The sequence below is a fragment of the Microtus pennsylvanicus genome, chromosome 9, assembly GCF_037038515.1.
Source record: "Microtus pennsylvanicus isolate mMicPen1 chromosome 9, mMicPen1.hap1, whole genome shotgun sequence".
NCBI lineage: Eukaryota > Metazoa > Chordata > Mammalia > Rodentia > Cricetidae > Microtus > Microtus pennsylvanicus.
Genome location: NC_134587.1, coordinates 97,366,917 through 97,391,859, shown reverse-complemented (window position 1 = coordinate 97,391,859; position 24,943 = coordinate 97,366,917). Strand labels below are relative to the sequence as shown.

The 24,943-nt window shown below is 43.6% G+C and overlaps 1 protein-coding gene across 3 annotated transcripts in view; it reads right to left on the bottom strand.

Annotated features, from left to right (window-relative positions):
• Positions 1-308: 308 nt before the first annotated feature.
• The window catches only part of Mfap3l (microfibril associated protein 3 like), a 45,781-nt gene continuing 21,146 nt past the window's right edge, over positions 309-24,943 (bottom strand). For 2 of the 3 annotated variants that reach the window (XM_075986812.1, XM_075986810.1), the window contains exons 2-4: positions 19,606-20,032; positions 14,496-14,534; positions 309-6,275 (exon numbers count right to left, since the gene is read on the bottom strand). In XM_075986812.1, the coding sequence (XP_075842927.1) occupies positions 5,341-6,275; positions 14,496-14,534; positions 19,606-19,903 (1,272 nt within the window). In that variant the 5' untranslated portion in view covers positions 19,904-20,032 and the 3' untranslated portion in view covers positions 309-5,340. The remainder of the gene's footprint in view (positions 6,276-14,495; positions 14,535-19,605; positions 20,033-24,943) is intronic. The other variant, XM_075986813.1, reaches the window with a different exon arrangement.

The following is a 24,943-nucleotide window of genomic DNA, read 5'->3' as shown; positions in this document are numbered from 1 at the left end:
ATCTCATCCACAGGGATCTGAGCTTCTGCAGGTTACTTTATCACTGAAGAATCTACTCACTGAGTCTTTGGCGTCAGCCTGGGGCCCTTGCTGTCTAGGTGACTTGGAGAATTTCTGCTATGATGCATTCTTCCTGAACAATGGTTGGGTTTCCTAGCCCAATTTCAGAAGGACTCTCTGCTTGATGTTATGGATAGAATTTATACAGTATAGATAAACTGCTTTATAAAGTTTGTCAAGAAAGCACTAAGGGGTCAATTAGGTCAAGTTTAACTGCCCTTCAGACGGGACATGACACACAATCCACATACCTGTGTAAACCCTTTATTAAAGCAACAATCAATTAGACTACAGGATGGCTCACACATCACGTTTTCTTTTTACTACAGCGATATCAATGTATACCTCAGCAATTTGCTTATATCTTTAAATGATTTTGTATTTCTTCCTGATACATTTTCTATCTCATTTCCACTCTGACGAAGGAAGTTCAGAAGGAGTGAAGCAACAGGAAGCCAAAAATAGATGCAAACATATTCTCTGAAACTCACTCGTCATAGTTCTGTAATATTAGAAAGATGCATTTTGAGGCTTTTTAAATTGACTAAATAATAAAATTAATTTATTCCATAATGTTCATAGGATTCGCTTCCTTTCTAGTTCTGTCTGTCTAGCTTTAATGATTGTAGTATTCTCAGTGTTAGCCCCTTTATATTCCCTTTCTAAGAGAAAAAAGATGTTTAAAGAGCATCCTTCTCATATGAGTTTTTTTTTTTGATAATAGTCAAACACTTAGTCTTTTGGAAAATATAAGCAATTCTGTTCTATTTGATTATGCTTTTTTTTTACCCACAAATGATTTGTTTCATCAAAACCTGTTAATCTCTGAAGAAATCATAAAAAGGTCATTAAGAAAATGAACTTCGCTATTGGTTTGAAGGCTTTTTCGGTGAAATGTAAAATCGATATGTTAAAGTGAACATGTTCAGAGCTATGTGTGAATACATAATGAAGCTTCGTTGATGTTTAAAGAATTCCAGGAAGTGCTGAAGTGGAAACAGGGATTACTCAGTGGGGTTGCTGAGAGGATGCAGGAAGACATGAAGGAGAGAGAGCAGTTGCACATGCTGAGAAAAGCGTTTGAACTAGACTTTAATGCTCCATTTCTTACCAAATGAAAACACAGAAATCCCCAGTTAAGCACTGGGACTGCCATTTATAGGTTCCAACACAGAATAAGCCTCCTCCTTCAAACCATGTAAGAAAAGATAACTGACTTGTTTGCTAAGACATTTCTTCCAGTGCCCAATGGGTGTCCCCACAGTCACTAACAGTGGCCGCACTAAGGATCCACAGTACCTACCCAAACATGCAAGCATTCTTCATGCCCTACGCTTTGTGTGCAACAGAGCTAAGCAGATGCTACATCACCAGTGAATGACAACCCAGGCATGGGACTCAACACATGTCCTCTGTCTGTTAATGCGGTTTACCCAACCATCGCGAGATTCATTCCTGGTGCTTTCTCATCATCTCCTACCTGCCCTTCAGCGGGACGTGTCCAGTTATGGAAGAAAACAAATAAGGTAAGGGAGGGAAAGAGATCCCCAAATCCATTGTGTGGGACATCAGGCCTTTCCATCTTCCTCGTGAGAAAGTAAAGTTCAAGAGCACCCCAGACATTCTGGCCGTAATGACATGACACAACAATGCTTGGCATGGGTGAGGACATTCAGAGAGTTCTAGAGCAAGTTATATACATTATGTATCACATGGATCACATTTGGTTCCTAGAGAGTTTAGTCAAGTATTAGCATTTCTTTTTGCCAACTGTGATGTACAAAAAGATGAGAACAACAGATGTGCCCTAAAGATATGAAAATATAAATATATAAAACAAAACATTATAAATTACATAGATTTTTTTCCAATATAAAATTTTGGGTATTTTTTCCCATTTAGAATAAATACCATCCAAGTTTATAGATCATCTAAGAGAATTAAATATGCATATGTACGTGAATAATTTTCAGAATTTCAAGAAAAAAATTGCTAGAGGTATGACCAGGATGACTCAGAAACCAGAAATTGTTTGATTTTTATTTTTTAAAGAATGACTATAGAAGACCCAGAGGACATACATAGGTTGGGTCTGAGTGTTGAGCTTTTAAAGCTGCCCAAATGAGTCTATTGTGCACAAGCGTGTGTGCATGTTTGCCCAACGGGACTCCACAAATGATTCTAGGAACCTGAATGCTTCATTTTTTCTGGGAAACTATCAGCCAAGTGTTATGAGATGAGGTTTCCATATTTCATATCCTAGTAAGAGGCTGCTCTGTGGAGGGGCAGCAAGAGCATAAAATTTCTGGATGGACAAATTCCATATCAAGCCAAGTTCCTTTTACGGTTGGATATTGTTATGCCGAGAACATTTGATACCTTAAAGAGGGAGATTTCAAAATCATCCACTTACTCCCTACCCCACTTCAGTCCAAAGAATCAAAATCAATCTGGAAATATTCTTTGGTCATATATTTCAGCTCTTACGCCAAAGAAAAATCTGCCTACTTTAGTTTATACTCCTTAACCAGTATTTACATGGCATGGATACCTTGGCTTCCAATTTCCATGGGGAAGTCTGCACGCGGGCTTGGATGGAATGAGAACTGGGTAGAACAGAGTTCACATACCGTCACAGGACATTTACCAGTCAGTCCCTGCTGCCTCTCTGGGTACATATGTCCAAAATAGGCATTTGTGCATCTCCATGACAATCACGAAATGTGTATATTTTAAGATCTGGGGATAAAACTTTCCTTCAATGTGGCTGTATAAGATCCCCATCCAGACAGCCTCCAAAGAAGCTCTGGCTCCTTATGGGAGCAGGCTACAGGTTTCTTTAGGTGACCTTCAAGACTTTTCACTAGGAGTCAATAAGGAATCCCTCTTAAAGGGAAATCCTGTCAAACTCCAAATGCTGTCAAAAGGCTTTGCTCATGAACTGTCATGGTCACTTGTACCTCCACCTCTGCTACCCTCGGATGCCCCTACTGTAAAAGTATGTACCCCACAAGCTGTTCCCATTGACTTAGGGGTCATTACAGTTTGAAAACTTTCCACAAAATTCTAAGTGAGCTTCGAGGCGTCACCTGCATGTTCTATTCACAATCAAATGAAAATGAACAAGTTGCTGGTAAGAACGGGGCTGTCCAAGGCCATTTCCTCTGATGGGGCTGGGGTAGTGACAAGCATCTGGGGCTGTTCTGATAACCCACGCAGCCTCTGACGTCACAAGCCTGTGACACTCATCACACTTGAGATGGCCTTGGCTCTGATACAGTCTGTAAGGTTTCAGTCTCCCCTGTTTGTATCTGAGAATAAAAGCAACAGCATTCATCGCTCTTACCAAGATTAAATCTAAACTGTAGAAGGGGGCGCAAAATCTATTTTTTGGAGGGGAAAACTTCGAGAACTTGTTGAAAATGCCGTGTTCCTTTCGTTTGAGTAACTAACGGCATTAAAATGGCATGGGAACCCAGAGAGGAAAGGAAAAATCTTTAAAACAACTGTGAAAAAAAAGTTTTAATATTGGGTTCTTTCTGTGAATATAATGCCACCAAAAAAAGAACAGCATTTTGAGTTCATACCAGTTCACCTCTCTTGCAGAGAGGGCAACCAAGGTCCAGATTTGCTAAAAAGCCTGGCAGCTTCTGCTCGGCACAGTCAAGAATTAACCCAATTCTTGGGTTGGATTGCTTGGGTTGGATGCTTGGCTGGATTGTCTTTGTTCTCTGATATCAAGCTGCCTTATGTACTACATGGTGGCCAAAGAATTCAATCATTTCAGGATAAAACCCTGTGTGTCATTATCTTAATTTCGCAAGCTCCCTCTCAATGATCAACACATTGAGTATGCAGTCTAAAGGGGACCTGGTTGTACCCTTCACGGAGATGCTGCCCTAAATCTAGTGCTGAGCTGAGCTGCACACTATTGGCCCTGCAAGGCCTTCTGGGTAGCAGACATGCTGCATCTACAGGATAGATATAGCCAAATGCCTCTGCCTTAGCAAGCAATAAATCTTCCAGGTGAAGACCCTGCCTTCTTTTGCAAGGCTTTTTAGCAAATCTGGACCTTGGTTTCCCTCTCTGCAAGAGAGGGTGAACTGGTATGAACTCAGAATACTGTTCTTTTTTGATGGCATCATATTCAGAGAAAGAACCCAATAGTAATTTTTTTTTTTGCTTTTTTTTTCCCACAACTGCTTTAAAGATTTTTTTCTTTCCTCTCTAGGTTCCCATTGACTTAGGGGTTATTACAGTTTGAAGACTTTCCACAAAATTCTAAGTGAGCTTTGAGGGGTCACCATCAAATGAAAATGCTGACGTTCCTGGTAAGAACAGGGCTGTCCAAGGCCATTTCCTCTGATGGGGCTGGGGTGGTGACAAGCATCTGGGGCTGTTCTGAGGGCACTTGAGTGTAAGCCATTCTCTGGAGTGCTGTGGGTATATCTAAGCATTTACAATCTTGCTCCTCACCTCAAGCTGAGCTCACCTAAGCTGCTCTCAGAACTGGACAGGTAAATTTGACTGTTAAAGTGCTACTTGGGGGCTAAGTTTTTCTCAGTTTCAGAATAGCAGCTTCATCGGAAACAAAATGAGTATGAATAGAAGTGTGAGGGTATTTTTTTTTTAAAGAGAAAATTAGGAGAAAGAGTGGGGCGTAACTACTTTGGGGCATTACAAATGACACAGGGCAGCCATGTCAGTGACTGACACCCAAGACTCTGAGGTAAACACACTAAGAAAAAAACAAGGATAAAGGTGACACAGAAGTCTCCAGCAGAAAGAGCAATTAATATTAATATAATAACAACTACTCCATTATAGAAGAACCGTGAAAATAATTAAAACTGAGAAGAAAGTGCAACAAACCCATGTAGGAGCAATTGCTACTGTGGCAGACTTATAATTACCGAAATAAGAGCAATGCATTATGCATTGGACACGGCTCCTGAACTCAGAACATCTTACAATGGTGTACTCTTGGCCAAAAGGGAAACACTAATTAAGGGATTTGGCAGAGAATGGCCTCTACGATTCAGACAACCTCTGCCCCCTCGGATCAGTTCTGGACCCCAGCACTTCTCACGTCTGTTCCCACTGGGGTGAGTCTAGTCCCACGAACTCCATGCAGGTGTCTGTCTTCCCCATCACGGGGCATCACTCCAACCTAAGGGATGAGAGTCTCCTGGTAAGGCTTAGCGGCAAGTGCATACTACATTTGTATTACAAGGAGCAGCCCCTGATTTTCTGGATATGCATAGCTTTTCGGAGTTAAGATTAGACATGGCTTTCATAAACAATGCAGGTGTTTTTGTCACATGTCACTGCTGGTTCTGGCATTTCCAGGTGTGCTGGTGGCAGTCCTCGCTCTGGTGCCTCGACAGGCGATGCCTCTTCAGACGTCAGCTCCGTGGTCGTTATGTCTGTGGATGGCTCCGCAGTCTCTGGGGAATGTTCCTCGGATGGTTCTGTCTCCTCTTCATCTCTGACCTCAAACTGCCCACCCTCCTGGTCATCCACATGATCCTTTCTGGCCTGGGGGTGAACCGAAACCTTGATGGCAATCTGCTGAGGGGGCTGTTCAGGCAGCGACGAAGCATCCGAGTCGGCGGTAGGGGAGTCGCTTCGCTTCAGGGAGTTGGGGATTGTGTAAACCTCATCCCTGTCTGTGGCTTCCTGGCCTTCCGGGGTATGCCTCACAAAATTCTGCCCCTGCTCCTCTAGCCCGACCACTTCCATGATCTCCTCCATGATCGTCCTGCAGTTCATGATGAGGGGAGGCAAGGGCACGCTTCTGGCAAGCTCTTCGATGTACCGGGCAAATTCCATGGTTTTGAACTGGGTCACTTTGGCAAGTTCTAGAGTTTTGGCTGAGGTGATAATGGGGATGCGCTTGGCAATCTCAAACGCCTTCTGCAGCTTCTCGGCGCCTTCTGTCCTAAAGAACTCATTGATGGCTTTCTCAGTCTTCTTCAGGTGACTGCTCATCATACACAGGCGGGTGATGTTGAGGATCATGACGATGGTGAAGGCCACGAGGCACACCACCATGTAGTACACGCCCATGTCTCCGGAGGTAAAGATGACTCTCAGGGTCACCGTGTTGTTTACGGTGCCGTAGATGTTAGACGCCACACACGTGTACCTCCCTCTGTCTGAGAAAGACACCTTGGTGATGTTCAGGAGGCCACCATCCAGCATTTGCCATTTTCCTGTCAGAAGGGATGGAAGAGATTTCAGCCAAGAGTATATTATTTCCATCGCCACACAATCTTATGCCCGTCTAAAAACATTACGGCGGCTAACGATGGCATCAAGCTTGTGACAAATGTGTTTGCTATGTGCTTGTGACACCTGCCCATTCATTCCCTCTGGAACACTGCGAGGAAGCACTAACATTGCCCCACATTATGGGCGAGAAAACTGAGACACACGAGCAACATTACCAAGGTTACCTATTTAGAAGTAGTATATAAATCTATGGATTTGTATTTGAAAAGTGTATTTTTTTCCCTTTCCCCTTCCTTGTTTTCATGGTGACAGGGCTCAAACCCAGGGCCTCAAACACATACCTGGCCAGTGTTCTATCAGTGAACTGCATCCCAAGTCTCTAGTGTCCCACTGCCCAATATCCCTCCGTCCCAGCTTTATCCTTCTGTTTTGTTGTTATTAATAATCTCTTCTAGCCACAGTGGTGTCTGTGACCTAATGGGTGTGGGGACTGGAGTTTGGGCCTACCAGAGGCAATGTCCCCAGAGGAGTATGACTTCTTCAGTAGATAATGTTATTTACTAGACACAATAGCGTGGAATTCCAATTCCTGGTGGAAAAATAAGATAAATATTCTGGAAAATACAGTGTTTTTAAGAAAGAATTCCTTAAGGTACCTCATGCTTCTGTAGCTTGCCTGTGAGCAGAACTCTATTGGACACACTTCACGGGGACACTAAGACCTCTTGGAATGGAAAGCATTTTAGGTTCAACCTGAAACCTGGAGAAAATCAATTAAGTCATAATTGTTTGCTTAGGTGACCCATATTTAGGACTGATATTATCCTCCTATGGCTTCAGCTAATTAAACATAATTTATGTCATTCATTTTGAGAGTTCATAGTGAATTAACTACACTGCTTAGAGTTACAAGCTGACAATGAAGATTCAGAGGTCAAATATGAATATCAAGTACCTTCAGCTTTGAAAATAAGTGAAGCCCGCCAGGACAACGATACGTCTGGCTAAAAGGAGGAGGCACTTTGAGAACTAAGACTATGCCAGCCTGGGAATGATGTTCTAAACCAGGGGGATGGGATGAATTCTAGTCCGTCTCCCTGCAGCTCTCAAGGTTTCTATGTAGTAGGTTATCAGGTTTGGTTCCAAGTATTGGATCAGAGTCAGGAATTAAATCTTAATACCCACCTCCTATTGTCTCCCAGAGAGCAATGAAGCTCCAAGCTATATCTCCTGGAAACTTTAAGGAATGGGTAGACAGTTTTTCATAAAAGGCCTCTTGTCCTCTGAACCAACCAGAGGTGGCCCCTGAGAGGCGGGATAATTTAAATTTTCTGTGTGACTTATTGGCAATTAAAAGTCTTCACCAGACCTCACAGGCTGAGACTAGCTCAACTACTCCCAATGGCAGAGTGCTTGGCTCACACTCGCAAGGCCTGGCTTGAAGCCTCAGCACTGCTAAGTTCCAGAGATTGTAAGCAGACAGGTCTCAAAGGCTACTATATGAAGCCTCAGAGGATCCAGTATCTCCTAAGCCTATGACATGCCTAAAGAGGCTAGATTCACCAGTGCGGTACTTCCCTTGGGTTATTGCACCTCCCCGGTAGCCGCAGCGGAGACTCTGGCAGGGGACCCTCACTTAGGTACTTTAACATTTCTTTGCCTTCTGAAAGAACATGTGTGAAGAGTGTTCCTCTTGACCTAGGCTAACCCTCTCTTGACAATCCAGCCAATGTACTTCCCCTAAGAGGAAAATGCTTTGGCTTAGCGTCTCGTGATTTCAGTTTCCAGGCAAAGTGTGGGAACAGACAAACCGAGCATGTGGCCTGTGATCGGCTCCATTCCCATGCAGCTCAGGCAAGCGTTCATTCCCTGGGCATGAATTTCAATCCTTCTGCTGCATAGTTAGCTGCATAGACAATCACTAGAGGCCAGGAAACCTGCCTTATCAATATTTTCTTCTAATAGGCATGTTTCATGTAGACTACAGCAGGTATGGGGGAAATACCCTCACTGATGGGCAGTTTAGTCTGCACGGGAGGTGCTGGGTTTTCAGAGAAGAGCCTTGGAAAGCGTTCTCATATCTGCCTTCCTTCTGTTGGAAACAGGATGCGACTGAAGAGAAACGGGAAGGGCCGCTTTGGTTCTCTCCACTCCACTGTCTTTCTCCACACATTACCTGGAGAAATTGCTATAAACACACACGGGAACACTTGTATGTTCTTGGGACAGGAGAAAACAGGAGAACATTAAACAGGGACGGAAGGGACAGAAGCTTCCTCCTCATGCCCGAAGAGTAGGTTTTGTAGAATTCTACCCACTTTCACAGAGAGAGAAAAATATGCAAAAACACACCACAGCAACTACAAGGGACAGGTGTTTTCCTCTAGTGAGAATTTCCTAAAGTGGTCTAAATTTGACCTTTATACTTATTCCAGATACTTTAAGTTGTCTGTTGATTCCCATTTCTCTAACTTGAGCCCAAGCAGTTAAATTCAGACATACAGACATACAGACACTTTGCGTCTCCCTGTGTTGTTAAAAGGATCTGAGCTTAGTATGGAACACAACCTGGTTTGTTGATGTCTGCAGTTCATTCTGAGGAAACTGCTCTTTCCGCAGGTAAGTGGTCACTTACAAATATATCATAGTTTGTAGCTCAGGACTGTGATTCCATAAACTAACATCTCTTAAATGCTTTCTTTAGCACAAAAATCTCATTTACTTTTTTTTACAAAAGCTTTTATTCACATACAGGTATATGAACCTGCATACATTTATATACATGCACAACGTGCATGCTGGAGCCTAAGGAAACCAGAAGAGGGAGTGAGGACCATGGAACCGGATTACAGATGGTTGTGAGCCATCGTGAGGGTCCTGGGAACCAAACCTGGGCTGTAAGAGCAGTACATGCCCGCAACTGCTGAGCCATCTCTCCAGACCCTTGCTTGCGTTTAAAGTTTGAAGCCTAGACACATATGTGTGAAGTGAGTATTGTCACTTACTGTAAGGCAAAACAAATGTAAATACATATATTGTGACCCCCCAAACAGTTTTTTTTAAACCGTCATTTTAGCTAAACAATAAACTACCACCTTTTGCAGGCAATTTCCTGTTCCAACCCAGGAGGACACTGACACATCAATTTAGTTCTTGAAACCAAGGGCCTGTTTGTTGTACAGATTCAGCTAATAGTAAGGGCACTGAGGGTTCTGCCCATATGTGTCACATAGTAAAACCAACATTCAATCTAGATTAACATTCTGTCACCAGATCACAGAGTAAGTCAAAAGAATGGAATAGTGGAAGCCTATAACATCCCCCTGCCATACACCCCACACATATAAACACCATACAGACACGCACGCACACACACAGACACATGCGCACACACAGACACATACACAAACACATGCACACACACAGACACACATACAAACACCATGCAAACACACACATACACACACATAACAAACACACGCGCGCACACACAGACACACACGCACACACACAAACACATGCACATGTACACACACAGACACACACACAAACACACACAGACACAGACACACACAAACACATACACACACAAACACACACACACACACATTCCGATGATCATGTCAGATGAACTAAAGTTCTGAGTCTCTCATCTTGAAGGCTAGGTTTATCTCACCTGTTTCTTTCTCTTGGCTGGTAAATTGGTAAGTTCACTCTTTTCTGGGCACTAAGACTCCAAATTCTACTTAACCTCAGCTTCCCCCGATTAGTGAAAAATAGATGTATACATGATCTATTAACACATAGAGACCTGAAAACCCGGAAGATGCCCTGAATTATACTGGCTGGTTTTCCTCCATCAGGGTGAAGCAGGCTCAAGAAACACCTCCACAGGGTAGGCCCCCCAGTTGGAAACATCCTCTCTGCGCTATCACGGGCATCCTCCGTCCTGTGAGAATGCCCTTCCCTGAGACCTCTTCTGGAAGGGTCCCAACGCTGGCTGCCAGAACGTGAAAGACACGAGAACACCCACGGTGACTGTCACTGGAAATCTTCAGTGCCATGCATATGAAGCGGGCACACACCACGCTGCTGCCGAGTGGCTTCAACTGTAGCTGGTGGGAATGGCACTGAATTTTCATGAGGCTGAACCACTTCAGTGCAAATAAAACCCTCAAGTGTCAGCCGCTGAAGCCAAGGCAGCTCCACATGCAAGGCTTTGGGAGGCAATCGAAAGGGCAGGCTGTTCACAACTGCTTTACCTTCCAAACGTAACACAGCACCGAATGGCCAGCATTTTCCCAGCACCCATTTGTGTGCCTACTCTTACCCATTTTCTATCTCTTGCTCAGGTTATAGCCCCTACCCTCAATTTCGAAATTCTTCCTCTCCATCCTCTTCCCAGTGCTGCTTTGCAAAGTGACAGCCCCTCTGAGGCTTCAGGCTAAACTACAGACACACTTTTTATGGTAGGTTAGTGGTCACTTAGCAATCTGTCACCGCCTTCCTCCAGGAAGTCCAGGCACGCAAACATGGCTCCCACGTGAATGAACGTGTCGGCTCTTTTGCAGAGAGAGGAGCTAACAGATGTGGGTGCTGAGCTGTGCGGCAGGACGCGTTGCCGGGCCTCACAACGAGGCGGACATTTTTAGAAGGGCAGCGATCCTTTTATCTTGTTCCCTCGTTCAGTCAACAGACACCATTGAATAAATTGCCTGTGTACCAGGCTCCGCACTTGATGGCGAGAATACAGAGACGAGTGAGGCACGATTCCTGACTACAAAAATCATCCAGTCCCCGTGGGGAAAAGACTCCAGCAGACAGTGTGCCCGGTGCAAGGGCCTGTGGAAGAGGGGAGGGCAGCAGGTGGGGAGAGGGGACTCTTAGGGCCAGTGGGGGGTGGTGCAGGAAGCCAGAGCCCGCTGAGCTGACAAACCTTGTGTAAAACGAAGCAGGCCTTGGGTGGAGACAGGCTTGAAAGGCATCCAGGGCCCCTGTGCATGGGGCTTACAACACAGCAGGGCAAGAGCATGGGCCCCCTAACTTAGGTGTCTTATTTTAGTGGACTTTTCCAGACACAGTGCGCGTTTCTTCTCACAGAGGGGCCACAGGATCTTCCTATCACCGCCTCTCTGCTGAGACCACTCCACTCCTCACTCTGAGTCTCCTGCCTGATGTTACCTTCAAAGCCCATCGCACGCTGTGAATGGCCCATTGCTAACCCTAATTACGTCAGAGAAGAAAATCAGAAAGTCCAGATCAGAAGTAACTAAGAGTTTTAAGGGTGAGAGAGAAGGCACTTCTCTTGAACGAGGGAACAAGATAAAAGGATCGCTGCCCTTCAGAACAATGAAGAAAGACCTTCGGGCTGACCGGACATTGGAAAGAAGGCAGGAAAATCTTGTTTTCGGAAATAAATAAAAACACACTCAAGATATGAAACTAAAACTATGAAATTAATTGAGGATATAAAACTGTCGGGAACCTGGGGGATTGAGGATATAAAACTGTCGGGAACCTGGGGGATTGAGGATATAAAACTGTCAGGAACCTGGGGGATTGAGGCCTTTTTTTGGGCTTTTTAAAGAATCTCAGAAAATGTTGATGGGTCACATTTTCCACCAAATGAACATATTCTGAGTCATTAAAACTCACCACAGAAAGGTTAGAAGAAAGTTACCGACTGGGAGAAAATTCTAGAATATGTGACAGACAAATGCTTAACAACTATGAAACATAAAACAAAGACACAATAAAAAACTCCTGAAAAACAAGAACAAAAAAACCCTTATGAGTTAAGACAAAATACAAAAGAAAAATAGGAAAATATACATAAACAAAAAGGCAATTTATAAGAATCAAGGACCAGAAAGAGTACGAGAGTTTTCTGGCCAGGACTGATTAAATAAATCACCATTCAACTTAAAGGGATCAAAGCCCTTTGAAAACATTAACTTTCACTTTTCATGTTGCCAAAATAAAGAGGAGGGCCATGACTGCTAACTGCACCGCTCAGAAGGAGGGAAGGACATTCCCCACAGGGCAGGTAGGTTAACTGTGTGGATGAGCTGTGGGGAGGGCATGACTGGACGCCCCATAACCTTCCTCTAGACCTCTTGACATTTATCAGATCAGGTAAGCCCCTTGACCAATTGGCAAACATTAATGAACGCGAATGCGAAAAAAATCAAAGTACTAAAAACATTTCATTTTCAGAATAATAATAGTGATTCTGCTCAGACTATATCTCCTCCTCCAATTCCCCTCCTATGGGGAAGGGCATAGTTCCAGAACTTTCCTTCTCTGCCAGCTGTCTCTAGGAGAAGTTGCAATTGGTTCCAAGGCAGGAAGGCAATGATCCTGGCATGGAGACCTGTGCACAAGTGACATCAACCTTCCGGCAATGAGATCAACAAGACTACCTGACTGGGAACTAAACCTGTAAGCAACAAGGAGCCCTCCAGTACAGGCACTACCGCGACTCAACACGAGATCAGCATGTGGCCCCATCACAACTACCCGGTACTTTTGCAGACGACTCTGGTCAAATTATTGCTGCATGAAAATGAACACCACCACCAAGTTTAGGAGCTGAAGGGCCACAAGGGAAATGAGGACATCACCTACAAAGACCCCGTGGGTGGTCACAGCTAGTGTCTCCAAACACCAGCCCGACAGCTTCCCTGATTTTCCCCAAGGCTGAGTATTAAAGAGACTCAGGGTGCTCTCAGATTGTCCTCAGGTTATTTATTTGAAGGAAGCGCTTTCTCCCTTAGCTGTATCATGCTGAATGTATGCATGAAGCAGCTTCTATGTTGCTCCTCTCCATCCCCAGGGAGCTGGCTAACAAATTAAAACTCTGCTCCCAATATCCTACGGTACCTGGGCTTTTAAGCTTCACACAGCTCCACCTTGCAAGGAGGGGGTGTACAATCTCACAAATTAGTATGCTATTTTTTTTAAACCAGTTTACACAAAAAACGATCAGGTGGTGAGCATCCCACTGCACGTTTGTGCGACTATAAAAAGAGTCTCTTGAACGAGCATCACCTTACACTAAGAGTCTTCAAATAAGCACACAATGCATGGGTTTGCGCCTATGAATGGAACACATATTTTCTGCTGTGTGAAATCCAGGCTGCTGAGGAGAGCGAATCGCGTGCCTCTCGCTACAGAATCTAATTGAAGACAAATTTAGTACTGCATGGTTGCACCTGTTCCAAGGCTTCTGCCACAGATGTCAGGCCCTTGAAGCCCCTGTGTGAGCCGGGTTATAAACACTTCAAGCTGCAAGCCCTCTGGTGTCCTTTTCCCTACCCCTCAATCCTCCCTAAGAGACCTCTTCAGAGAGAGGGCTGGGGCCGTTCTAACAAGCCTATTACCTGTGTCACATGGAGCAAAGGTGGCTTGGGACAATAGCTCAGCTTTCAGGCAGGAAGGTCGGCTGGAGGGATATTGCTGTTCAAATCTGCATTTCTGTTCTGCTAAGAGGAATTACTATCTGAAAAGAACCTGCTGCCGCTATATCCTGGTAAAGGATTTAAAAAAAAAAAGAAAACCCGATCCTCTTGCTAATTTGATACGACAATCTTGATGTTAACAGAAGCGCCATGCATGGCATTCCCCACATGCCGGCTCGGCGTTTCTGGGAGCAGCTACACCTGGTCTCCCAATGCAGAAGCACAAAGCACTTGCTTCATAAAAGTGACTTCCATTTGGGAGCTCCCTGCTGCCATTCGTATGTTAGATGGATCTGAGAGAATCTTTTCCTGGCTAAGACTGTAGCTGTCTGGGCTTACACCCCAAATGAAGCACAGTTCATTAAAGAAACACCCAAACACTGGGAGTTAACTTTAATATCTACCGATCTTGAAAATGAACCCAGATACCATTAACTTTTGAAGAAAATACATTAAGGGTTTGAAGAACCAGCTCTTTGATCTTCTTCAGAAGGTATCTTTAGTGAGTTGGGGGTATCACTTTGGGTAACGCACAGCAGCCCATGGAGCCGGGCGGTTCTGTTTGCTCATGGGACCTATTCTGCTCATAGGCATTGGAGCAGCATCCTTGGCTATATAGTGACAGTGCTCTCTATAGATCCCAGTTATGAGAAACAAACTTATCTTAGAATTGGCCGCATGGATTCTTTGCGGTGGCAGGAGCCGAACATCCATACACATAAAATCAAAATGGGAACTTACCCTGCACAGAATATACTTCGTAATTTCCATGTATTTTTCCTGTAGGAGAAGGAGTGTATCAGCGATCAAAGGTGTTTGTACACAAAAGTCAATGGTTACTAAACTGTCAGAAAGTTATTTTCAAATGACTAGAGATTTCAAATAGCATTTAAGGGAATGCCAATTTGTGCACTTATTGAAAAAATTGTGGTTGTTATTATTAGTGTGTGCTACAGTGCATGTGAAGAGGTCAGAGGGGACGCGGGAGCTGGTTCTCTGCTTCCACTGTAGGGTCCAGAGGCTTAGGCTCAAGCTGTCAGGCTTGCAAGGCATGTGCTTTCCATCTATGGCGCTGTCTCGCCAGCCACAGATAAATTTTAAAAAGCTTCATTTATTTTGCTTTATGTATACGAATGGCCTGCAAGTGTTTATACTGATGCCAGCAGGGGTCATTGGGTCCTCTGGAAATGGCATTAAGAATGGTTGTGAGGCATCGTGTGGGAGAGAGAGAGAGAGAGAGAGAGAGAGAGAGAGAGAGAGAGAGAGAGAGAGAGAGAGAGAATGCAAAAATTCTTTGGGTTACAAAAACTCTATGTTAGGAAATGGGAATTTAGCACTTGACATAGATTGCTCTGAGGACAGAACAGAATATTAACAAAAATAGCTGCTGTCATTACTGTGAGCTTTCTGAGTTCTAGGTACCATGCCAAGCATTTAACAGACAAGTGTTTATTCAAGACTTGCAAGTTGGCTTGATAGTAAAGAAAAGATTCTCTCTGGTTTACAGAAGAGAGAACTGGGGCTTAAAAGAGCTCGCCACTGTAATTGCATAAACATGGTTTAATGCCTTTGGGAGTGTTCTTAAATTCTTAAGCATTTAATATAGTAAAATATATACAAATTTGTGTATGATTTTATAGATTGATTTCCTACTTTACACTGACGGTAAAGGGCAATTAATTGGTTCCTATATGTTATATACGTTGTACATTATATGTGGTATAGATGCGCGTGCATGTGCACGCATGCACGTGTGTGTGTGTGTGTGTGTGCATGCATGCGTGCATGTTGATTAAAAAAGAGAAAAGAGAAATGCCATTTTGGAAACCTGGCTGATTTAACTTAGCAAAACTGACATTTCTCGTCAATTAGAAGAATCTGTGGAAGCGTGGAGCAATGTAAAGGCAGTGTGCATGCGTGCCTGTGTGTCTATGTGCATGTACATGCACGCATGCACGTGTATATGTGTGTTTGATGAAACAAAGAGGTGAGAAATGACACTTTGGAAACTTGACTGACTTCACGTTGCAGAACTGGTATTTTCAGGCTCTTAGAAAAATCTGAAAGAGGGGAGCCATGGAAAGACAGCTCTGGCCAGTTTTCTCCTATGTGGTTTAGTCATGAAATTTCTTGTTTTTAGAGACAGAGAAGTATGTAAAACACATCCCCACAAAAAGTAGATTTTTCAAGGAAAGAGCATTAATGGGAGAATTCATCATCTCCAACAGCCAGGCTTATTTCTAGGGTCTTGCACAGGCCAACTTTCTTAAAATGCTTCTTACTTCTCTGATGGAGGTGCTAAGGCAAATTGCAATGTTTTAACATTGCAATAAGAAAGCACAGTGAAGTAATTAGATAATTAGTGCATCTGTAATGACTGGGGACTTTTCATAATGCTTCCCAGACAAGTAGACAAAAAAAATTAAAAACAATGCATTTCTGACCGTTTGAGCTCATGCATAGTGTGGGAGGTCCTTCTGTCTATGTATTGCTTTTATTGGTTAATGAATAAAGAAACTGCCTTGGACTGATTGGGCAGAACTTAGGTAGGTGGGGAAAACTAAACTGAATGCTGGGAGAAAGGATGCAGAGTTTTAGGGAGAAGCCATGTAGCCCCCTTGGACACAGACACTGGAACTTTACCTGGTAAGCCACAGCCATGTGGCAATACACAGATTACTAGAAATAGGTTAGATTAAGATATAAGAGTTAGCCAATAAAAAGCTAGAGCTAATGGGCCAAGCAGAGATTTAAATAATATAGTTTCTCTGTGATTATTTCGGGGCTAAGCAGTTGGGAACCAACAAGAGGCCTCCTTACAAGACATACATGTTTGAATTCTGAGAGAGTTCACAAACACTCTTTCAGCGAACTTCAAAACTGTACGGATTACCCATTACACTTTCTTGATCCCGTGGAAATGGATTGAGGAGAATCAAGAGAGCCAAACAAAGCAGCTGCTGTGGCCATCAGGATGGGAAATGGCCCCACTCTTTCTAGCACAGGCGGGGCCACCATCCATAACAACTATCTCACTTTTTCAGGATAAACAAGATATGAAATTGCTTCTTTCTAGGCTAGTCACAAAGTCAGTGGTAATCAACTCCTGGAAGCAAACTGACCTATGACTTTGAACACATTTGTATGTGCGTGACACATGCATCCTATGGCAAAATATCCTGACTCTAACTAGGATGGTAGTGGTTAAAAGGCCTCCTTTTAAAAGGAATTCTTCCCACATCCACTCTAGCTGAGTTAGATGCTCCACAGTATTTCTCATTGGTTGAGACCTTGACAGGGAAAGCAATACCACTGCCTTTGCATTAAACAACATTTATACATGTCTTCCCCAGCCCAATGACTTCCCATCTGCATCCACGAGGACTGACAGCACCTCACGTACATGCTTACCATAAGGATTCGAAGTTACACGTATAACCTGGTGCACAGACTTATGTGCAATAGTTGTTGATGAAGATTATCTGAATTCCATCCATTTGGCTGAAACAGTCCCCATGTGTCTATGTGAAGTCCTAGCAATGGCATACAAGCACCATTTTCATTCTGTATTCACTGACTTACTCTTTTGTTCAGTTGCAAGTGAAATCCTGTTCAGGTTATACTGCCGCAAAACCAGAAATCTCTATCTGTGCTATAAAATGGGCATTTACTCCATCAGCAACAAGAAACGGAAGACCATGTGCTCTCCCAGGCCGCCCCAGGACCACAACGGCACTAATATTTCCTTAGGCATTGTCTCCTTTCTTCTCCTTCCTATGTTCCGCCTGCTTGTTAGGTGTGCTGCTGGTTATGTTTCCCCAGGCGGCTTATGCTCTACAATGACTATTATCAAATACTGTAATTACAACAGCTCAGCCGGGACACCAAGTACTGGTATCGCGAGCTCGCTTTAAAAATTGAAAATACATCTTCAATGAGATTTAAGATTGTTAACTGATTTATCAGCAAGTCTACGGAGAAGATGGGAGCTCTGCATTCTGATGCTTCAGTTCTTAAGCTGTTGATAGAGTTGAGTCTATATCTGCAGTATTCCAATAGGCCACCTGAGCGTCCACAAGCAAAATAAAATTAAAGCAAATATAACTACCACCTAATACAGCTCAATCGTTTCCACACCAATGAGGAAGACAAGCCAGCATGTCTGCTTGCTGAGGCTACTCCACAGTTCCAAAGACCTTTTCAATGAAGGCATTGTGGATTTCTCTGAAGCAGTAGCGTCCAACTTTGGAACAGCACTCAAACTGATATGACTGAAATATAGGCTCTAATATTACATCATACCATGGTTTTCTTCCTCTCTAAGGCTCAGCAGTTCAAATACCCAGGAGTAGGCTTTGCTTCAGGGTCCATGTGAGAGGGGGATTCACGTCTGGAGTTCTTGAGTTCAGTCATCCTGACATCCCTAGGAGTAGCTCGGCCCTGCAGAAAGACCCGCTGAGGTCTGCATGTGTGCTACCACGCCACTCCCACTCTTCACTAGGGCAATGCCATCCTTTGGACCGATGGCTGTGGAAGAAGGGGTGGTGTTTCTCATCTCCCCATTGTCAGTCGCGAAAACTCTAGTTTCAGCCATTTGATTGGCAGCAGGACCTCAGGCAGATTTCTATAAAAATTCAGACTGTTATGTGTGTAAAGTCCCCTCTACCTTAGAATTCCTATGACAGTACAATTTGAGTTGGTGGGGAATGGCTGTCCCTTGCCTGGATTAAACACACACATGATTTGTAATATGTAATTTTTGATTGGAGGGAATCAGTTATACTGTACGGTGTAGTCGTGATTGGCTAAGCTAAACAATAGCAGCAGAAGCATGACCGCCAGGGGTTCCATCCCAGGCAGCAGACTTCCAGCAGCAGAATTTGGGAACACAACTGTGAAAGGGAAGCTGCGCCGGCAGGCACATCCTAAGCAGATGCAAAGCATTCAGCTTCTCTATGCAGAGCAATTAAGATAATACGAGGAGAAGAGATTAAATATGCAGGGTTTTTTTTTGTCCTCTGGAGCAGAAATTCTTTGGGGAATTGTTCAATGGTTAGAGGGTTAAGAAGTGGGGCGGGCAATGCAGAAGAAGGAGGGGAAGAGGGGCTGCTTCTGATCAACGGTCTCTGTATTCCTAACTCCTTCGCGGCAATCAGAGTGTGATTGGGTTTTCACACAACCTCCTCACATATCTTAAGCAAGAACAGTAGATTCCGGATGTCTCAAAGCCTGTCTCTGGATGCAGCTTCTGGTGAGGGGAGCTCGGGGCTTGGGAAAAGGAATCACACCCTTTAGTCAAAAAGTCACTCACTCAACCCCAGCGACTCATCTGCTGCCCAGCTTCCCAGGCTCCTCTCACCGACCTCAGCCAGGTCTCTAGGAGCACGGAGAAGACTCTTCAGGTGGCAGAGAGCGAAAGCGCACACTTCTTTAAGAAGTTGGTCATGAAATCCATAGTATATAAGTTAAACTGATGTTTAATGATAAACAACTTCTCCACTACTTATTGGAACCATTCCCAGGACAGGAAACACACACATCTTATAAATGGAACATATATTCAGGGAATCTACTCTAAGCTCTATAATGTCTTGGGTGCATAATAATAGCATGACACTATAAGAGGCCTTTCCAAAGACATCAATGTTTGCCCTTTGTCTTCCGAGTCAATGAGTGGAAAAAATGAATTAATTACACCTTGAGTCCTTAAGAGTATACAGTCTCTCTTATGCCTTTGCACAACAAGACAGAAAAGAACTTTTAAGTGGTCTGAGGACAACTAACATTAAGGGTATGGACTTTTAAGTTCCTGTTTATAATTTATGACAACAGAAAGAACTTTGGAACCTACCTCCTCCTCTCTCCTTGTCATCGTCACCTTCTCTCAATAGCTTGCCAACAGAATTATACCACTTAAATCCTAGGTCGGGGACGCCATGAACACTGCAGTTAATCAAGGCACTGCTCCCCTCCTTGACTATGATGTGGTCAGTTTTGGCAACGATTACAGGCACAGAGCCCAAGACCACGTCCGTGCCATTGAAAGTGCTGTTGGTGATAGTCTTAGCAGTTGCTAGAGTGGAGACTAGGATTAAGAAGGGCACAGAAGGTGGTAAGCACACAGTCGGATGGTTCTTCAGTAGGTCCATCTTCTTGGCTTGCTCTGTAAGGCAAGAGATGGTTTGCTGATGGACTCTTCTCTTAGACTGTACACTGTTCAGAGCAGGCCATGGGACGAACCTGTCCTGGATCCATGGAGTAAGTACTTGATCAAGAACCTGTTTAAAAAAAAACACATGCACACAAATATTAACACTGATACATTAAATAAAACTTGTAAAGTAATAGCAATTTGCTAAGGTCTAAGGTATAAGCCTGTATCATTCTTAAATAAAACACATATTCTGGTGCTCCAATATTAATTTACATGACAGAAATCTTAACAGTATACAGTTATATATGTCTGTATTAACACAGTAAGAACAAAATATTGATATAATTAATAAAATTGATATAATCTTACTTTTTAGTTGTTGTTTTTATCTTTTGGTTGTTGTTGAGACAGGATCTCACACAGCACAGTTTGGCTGCAAATTTGCTGTGTAGCTGAAGATAGCCATGAACTCCCGACTCTCCTGCCTCTACCTCCTAAGTGTTGGGATCATAGACATGCACCACCATATCTGAATATTACAATATTTTTTAATTTACATTGCTTCTTAATTTTACATTACTTCTCGATCTACACTTTTTCCACTTAGTATTACAAGATGCTTTCTGCCCCTCCCCCTATCTTCATGATAACCTAAGGGTTCCTTCTTCCTTTGCAAAGCTCATGTCTTCCAGGGTACTTTGCTGGTCCTAGCTCGGACTCTGCAAGCATTAGGAAGGACTCCCCCCAGAAACAATCCACTGTTCTCCTAATTCCTCATTAGAGCTTCCACACCTCAGCCAGCCTCCCCATCCCAGAACTGACTGCACTCTCCGCCCCACATCCATGCCTCTGCTACCCGCTCACTAACAGCCACTCACAGAATTCCCTGGTTTCGATCTTCCTTTGCCTTCCCCAGGCTGAGTAACATCGTCAGGATGGGCAGGGTGACATGGTGGGCTCCTCCGTGTCTAAGGTCTAACTTGCTCCTTTAGCCTCCACTTCAGCCACTGCTCTTCCAGCCACACCCAGTGTCCAAATTCTAAATTCTGGAGTTCTGAGTAATTTTCGGGTTCTGGATAAACCACCATTAGCTGCAGTCTCCCATGCTTGCAGATGCTTTTTGATTCTCATGGGGTTTTCTGGCCCTTGTTTTTTTCTCAGTCTCTCCACATATATGACTTTTGTGTTTTACTCATGTTTCATTGAGACCCAACCACACAGACCACAGTCTGCAATGTCGTCTCTGCTTGTCCTCCTGACACGTTAATTCAGCACGTAGGTGACCACGATCAAGCCAACTGTTTGTCATCCTTATGTCTGCACCCAGGAGACAGACTGCTGGGAAGAATTGCTCGACTATATAATTACCATGATAATGAAGGAAAGATCTCTAACTCTTGCCAGGCAATGGTGACATCTGGCAGTCTGTTTACCTGCGCTCACTTGGTTCAGTATTATCCTTCCATAGGGCTTATGACATCATCAGCTTGAGAATAAAGTGTCTTAGCCCATTGATATTCTAATCTTAAGACCACGGAGACCATATTTCTTTGACCAGTGCTTGACGTCCTAAATCTCCGCTGTCCATTGTTCTGCCTTCTGGAAAGCATCTTGTACCTTATGCTCAGATCCTTACATGCCACATCCTTACTATATTATCATTTTCTATATTTTACTTGCTCTTTCTTGAAGTAGCTCTTGTTAAGACCACCAATCACTCCTTGTTGCCAAGTGGTTTTCTTTCTCTACCCAAACAATTGTGGTAATTGGTATGATTAATGATTCTTTCTCCAAAGCTTCTTTCCATGATTTACACATTTAGCTATTATTGGATGCTTTAATTTTTTTTTTTTGAGATGGAGCCTTACTACATAACCCAGAATGGCTCTGAACTCTCAGTCCTACTTCTGCATGCCCAGTGCTTGAACTACAGACATGAGCTACCACCCGACACCACTGTCATGCTCTTCTCACTTCTTAAAATCTAGTTAGTTCCTAGGGTTCATCGCTAGCATCACCCCCTTTTTCTTTTCTTTAATGAACAGGCCCTTTCTATACTTTCATCTAATGCTTTTATTCCTGCCCAAACCCTACTGTGTCCAAGGTCATTTCTTTAGTCCCCTTTCCTGATTTTCTGGTCAGTGTGGTCAACTTCCTACTAGATATCTTTGGCTGGATATTCTGTAGACACTTCAGGTTAACATTACAGAAGCAAACACATCCTTATACTTAAAATGTGCTTGATTTCTTGGATCCATTATATCTGTTCAGGGCCCCATCATCTGTGAAGGTCTGAATGTGAATTCTCATTTCCAAGAGCACAAGTAGATACATACTATTGATTTCACCTCAAGAACCACAGTGATAGCTGGGCGGTGGTGCCTTTAATCCCAGTACTTGGGAGGCAGAGGCAGGTGGATCTCTGTGAGTTCAAGGCCAGTCTAGTCAACAGAGTAGTTCTAGGACAGTCAAGGCTGTACAGAGAAACCCTGCCTCAAAAAATAGATAAATAAAAAGAACCACAAAACCACAGCGACTGTCCCAGCAAGATATTCTTAATGGTGTGACAGCGGCATTTGCATCTTAGAAGTATCAAACAGGTGTCTAATTTGAATTATGATCAAACTTACACCTGGTACTGCATACCTACCACCTAACATGGCTGGAGATGTCACAGACCCTAGTGGACCATCTACTACTGCCATTATCCTAAATCACTGTAACTTTAAACTATATTCTAAAGACTTACACCCAACGATAAGTGGAACTCCGACCCCTCAACAAAGAAGCTTCTTTTGTCAGCAGACTGAGGCTCCTATAGAGATCCACTAGCTGGTAAAAATGCACAAAACAAGCGATCCGCCCCCAATCTGCCTATGTATACCACAATTGCTAAACCAAAGGCTCCAGGAACATGGTGGAAGAAGGGGTGGAAAGATTATGTGATCCAGAGAACCAGGATGCATAATGTGAGATGGTGTCTTCCTGATATGCCAGGGAAGCTGCACCCACAAAATCTCAACAACATGGTTGCCTAAACAAGGCCTACAAGATGATCCCACCAATAGACATGACAATAAGGATGAAGGAAATTTCATGAGGCCCCACCCCTAGATGAAGAACTACATCAATCAACAGCTGTTGAGAGAGGTAGAACTTGTTCTCTCCAGGGACTAATTCCCTGATTGGTTATCTAGTCCCCAGTGGTTGGCCCTAAACATACAGGTTTAAAGCAATACTCAATGGAGTCAGGATATTGTTGAAGGTTATCTAGTCCCCAGTGGTTGGCTCTAAACACATGCATATACAACAACACTCAATAGATTCAGTAGATTGTTTACAAGTGGGTAGCAATAATAATTCTAGAAGAAGAGGCAGCGAATCTGAGAGCAGTTCACTGTGAGAGGGAGTTTGATGGGGAAAGAGATGTAAATGATAAAAACACAGTATACTTCTATGTGAAATTCTCAAGAAAAAGATTGAAAACTTAAAAATGGGAGTGTCCATGTTCAAGTGGGTGGGTTCCATATCCAAGACTATATAACAGCACAAATTGAATTTGATGGTTTTTAAGAAAAAAATGAGAATAAAGTTGGGTGGGCAGGAAAGGCAGGCATCTGGGAGGGGTTGGGGAGTGATGGAGGAAGGTCATTGGTTAATTAATAAAGAAACTGCTTGGCCTGATAGAGAACATAGGTGAGTGGAGTAAACAGAATAGAACACTGGGAAGAAGGGAAGTGAGGCAGACACCATGATGTTCCTCTCCAGAGCAGACATGATGATGCAAGCCGCCAGGTCAGACATGCTGAATCTTTCCCGGTAAGACTGGTGCTACACAGATTACTAAATATGAGTTAGGCAAAATAAGTCACCACCTCGTGGTGCTACATACATTAATAGAAATGGGCCAAGCAGTATTTATATGAATACAGTTTGCGTGTTGTTATTTTGGGGCATAAGCTAGCCAGGCGGCCGGGAGCTGGGCGGCAGGAAGGCAGCCTGCAGCTTCCTTCAACAGGGGAGGGAAAATATGAATAAAACATATTACATGAAAATTTCAAAGAACTAATAAGAATAAATTGATTAAAAAAACAAAAAATGCAATTAAATATATTGGCCATATCTTGTTCATCCTTGCCACTTCTCACCAAGTGGCAGTGAGAATCAACTCCAACTTCATTATCATCTCGTCAGAAGTAGTGTAGCCGTCTTCTTCATGACCTACCTGAGTTCATTCTGTAGCTCCCTGTCCAGTCTCCACAGCCTTCCCTAGAGAACAGTTTCCATAGCCCAATCACTCAGCGGCCGTCCTTGACATGTTTCTCTTCTCCCCAGGCCACTAACTCAATTTCTAGCCCTTTTACACATTCAAAAACATTTTTGAACATGTGCTATCAGCAGACTCCACTCTTAATGTTGGAAATACGGAATTTGACCACAAAGGTGGCTTCTGATAAGTGGGGCTTACAGTCTCGCGGGGAAAACAGAAAACGAGTAAGCACATGTGAAAATGTGAATGCCTGGCACATGTTTAGAAAAACACACTGTGATGGGCCTGGTCCTGAGTTAGGCAGTTAGGGAGGACTTCACTGAAAAAGTGACCCCTGAGCCAGGGCCATCAAGGTCCAGGGAAGAAAACTCTGCTTAAAGGCAACAGCAAAGGCAGGGGCTCCTGGACGAGGAATTGACATAGGAGTGGACTCTGCAGGATGGGAGAGGGTAAGGAAGGCCACGACCGCTGATGGGCTCTGCAGGTCAGAATGAGGAGCCTGCAGCCTAGTTAATGTTCACAGCGAACACCATGCAAAGGAACTGAAAACAATTCAGCTCTCTGTAGTGTAATTCACACACATTAATCCTTCCCCACTTGAGGTTTATACTTGATGCGTCTATGCAACTGTCACAATAAATAAGATTAAAATGCTTTTTCTACTCACAGTTCCTTATTACCTTTCCCAGTTTTAGCCTTCTATGATCCAGTCTAGTGTTTTGAGCACAGCTCCATTGGGTTAAGGGTCATCTCCCCATACCATAT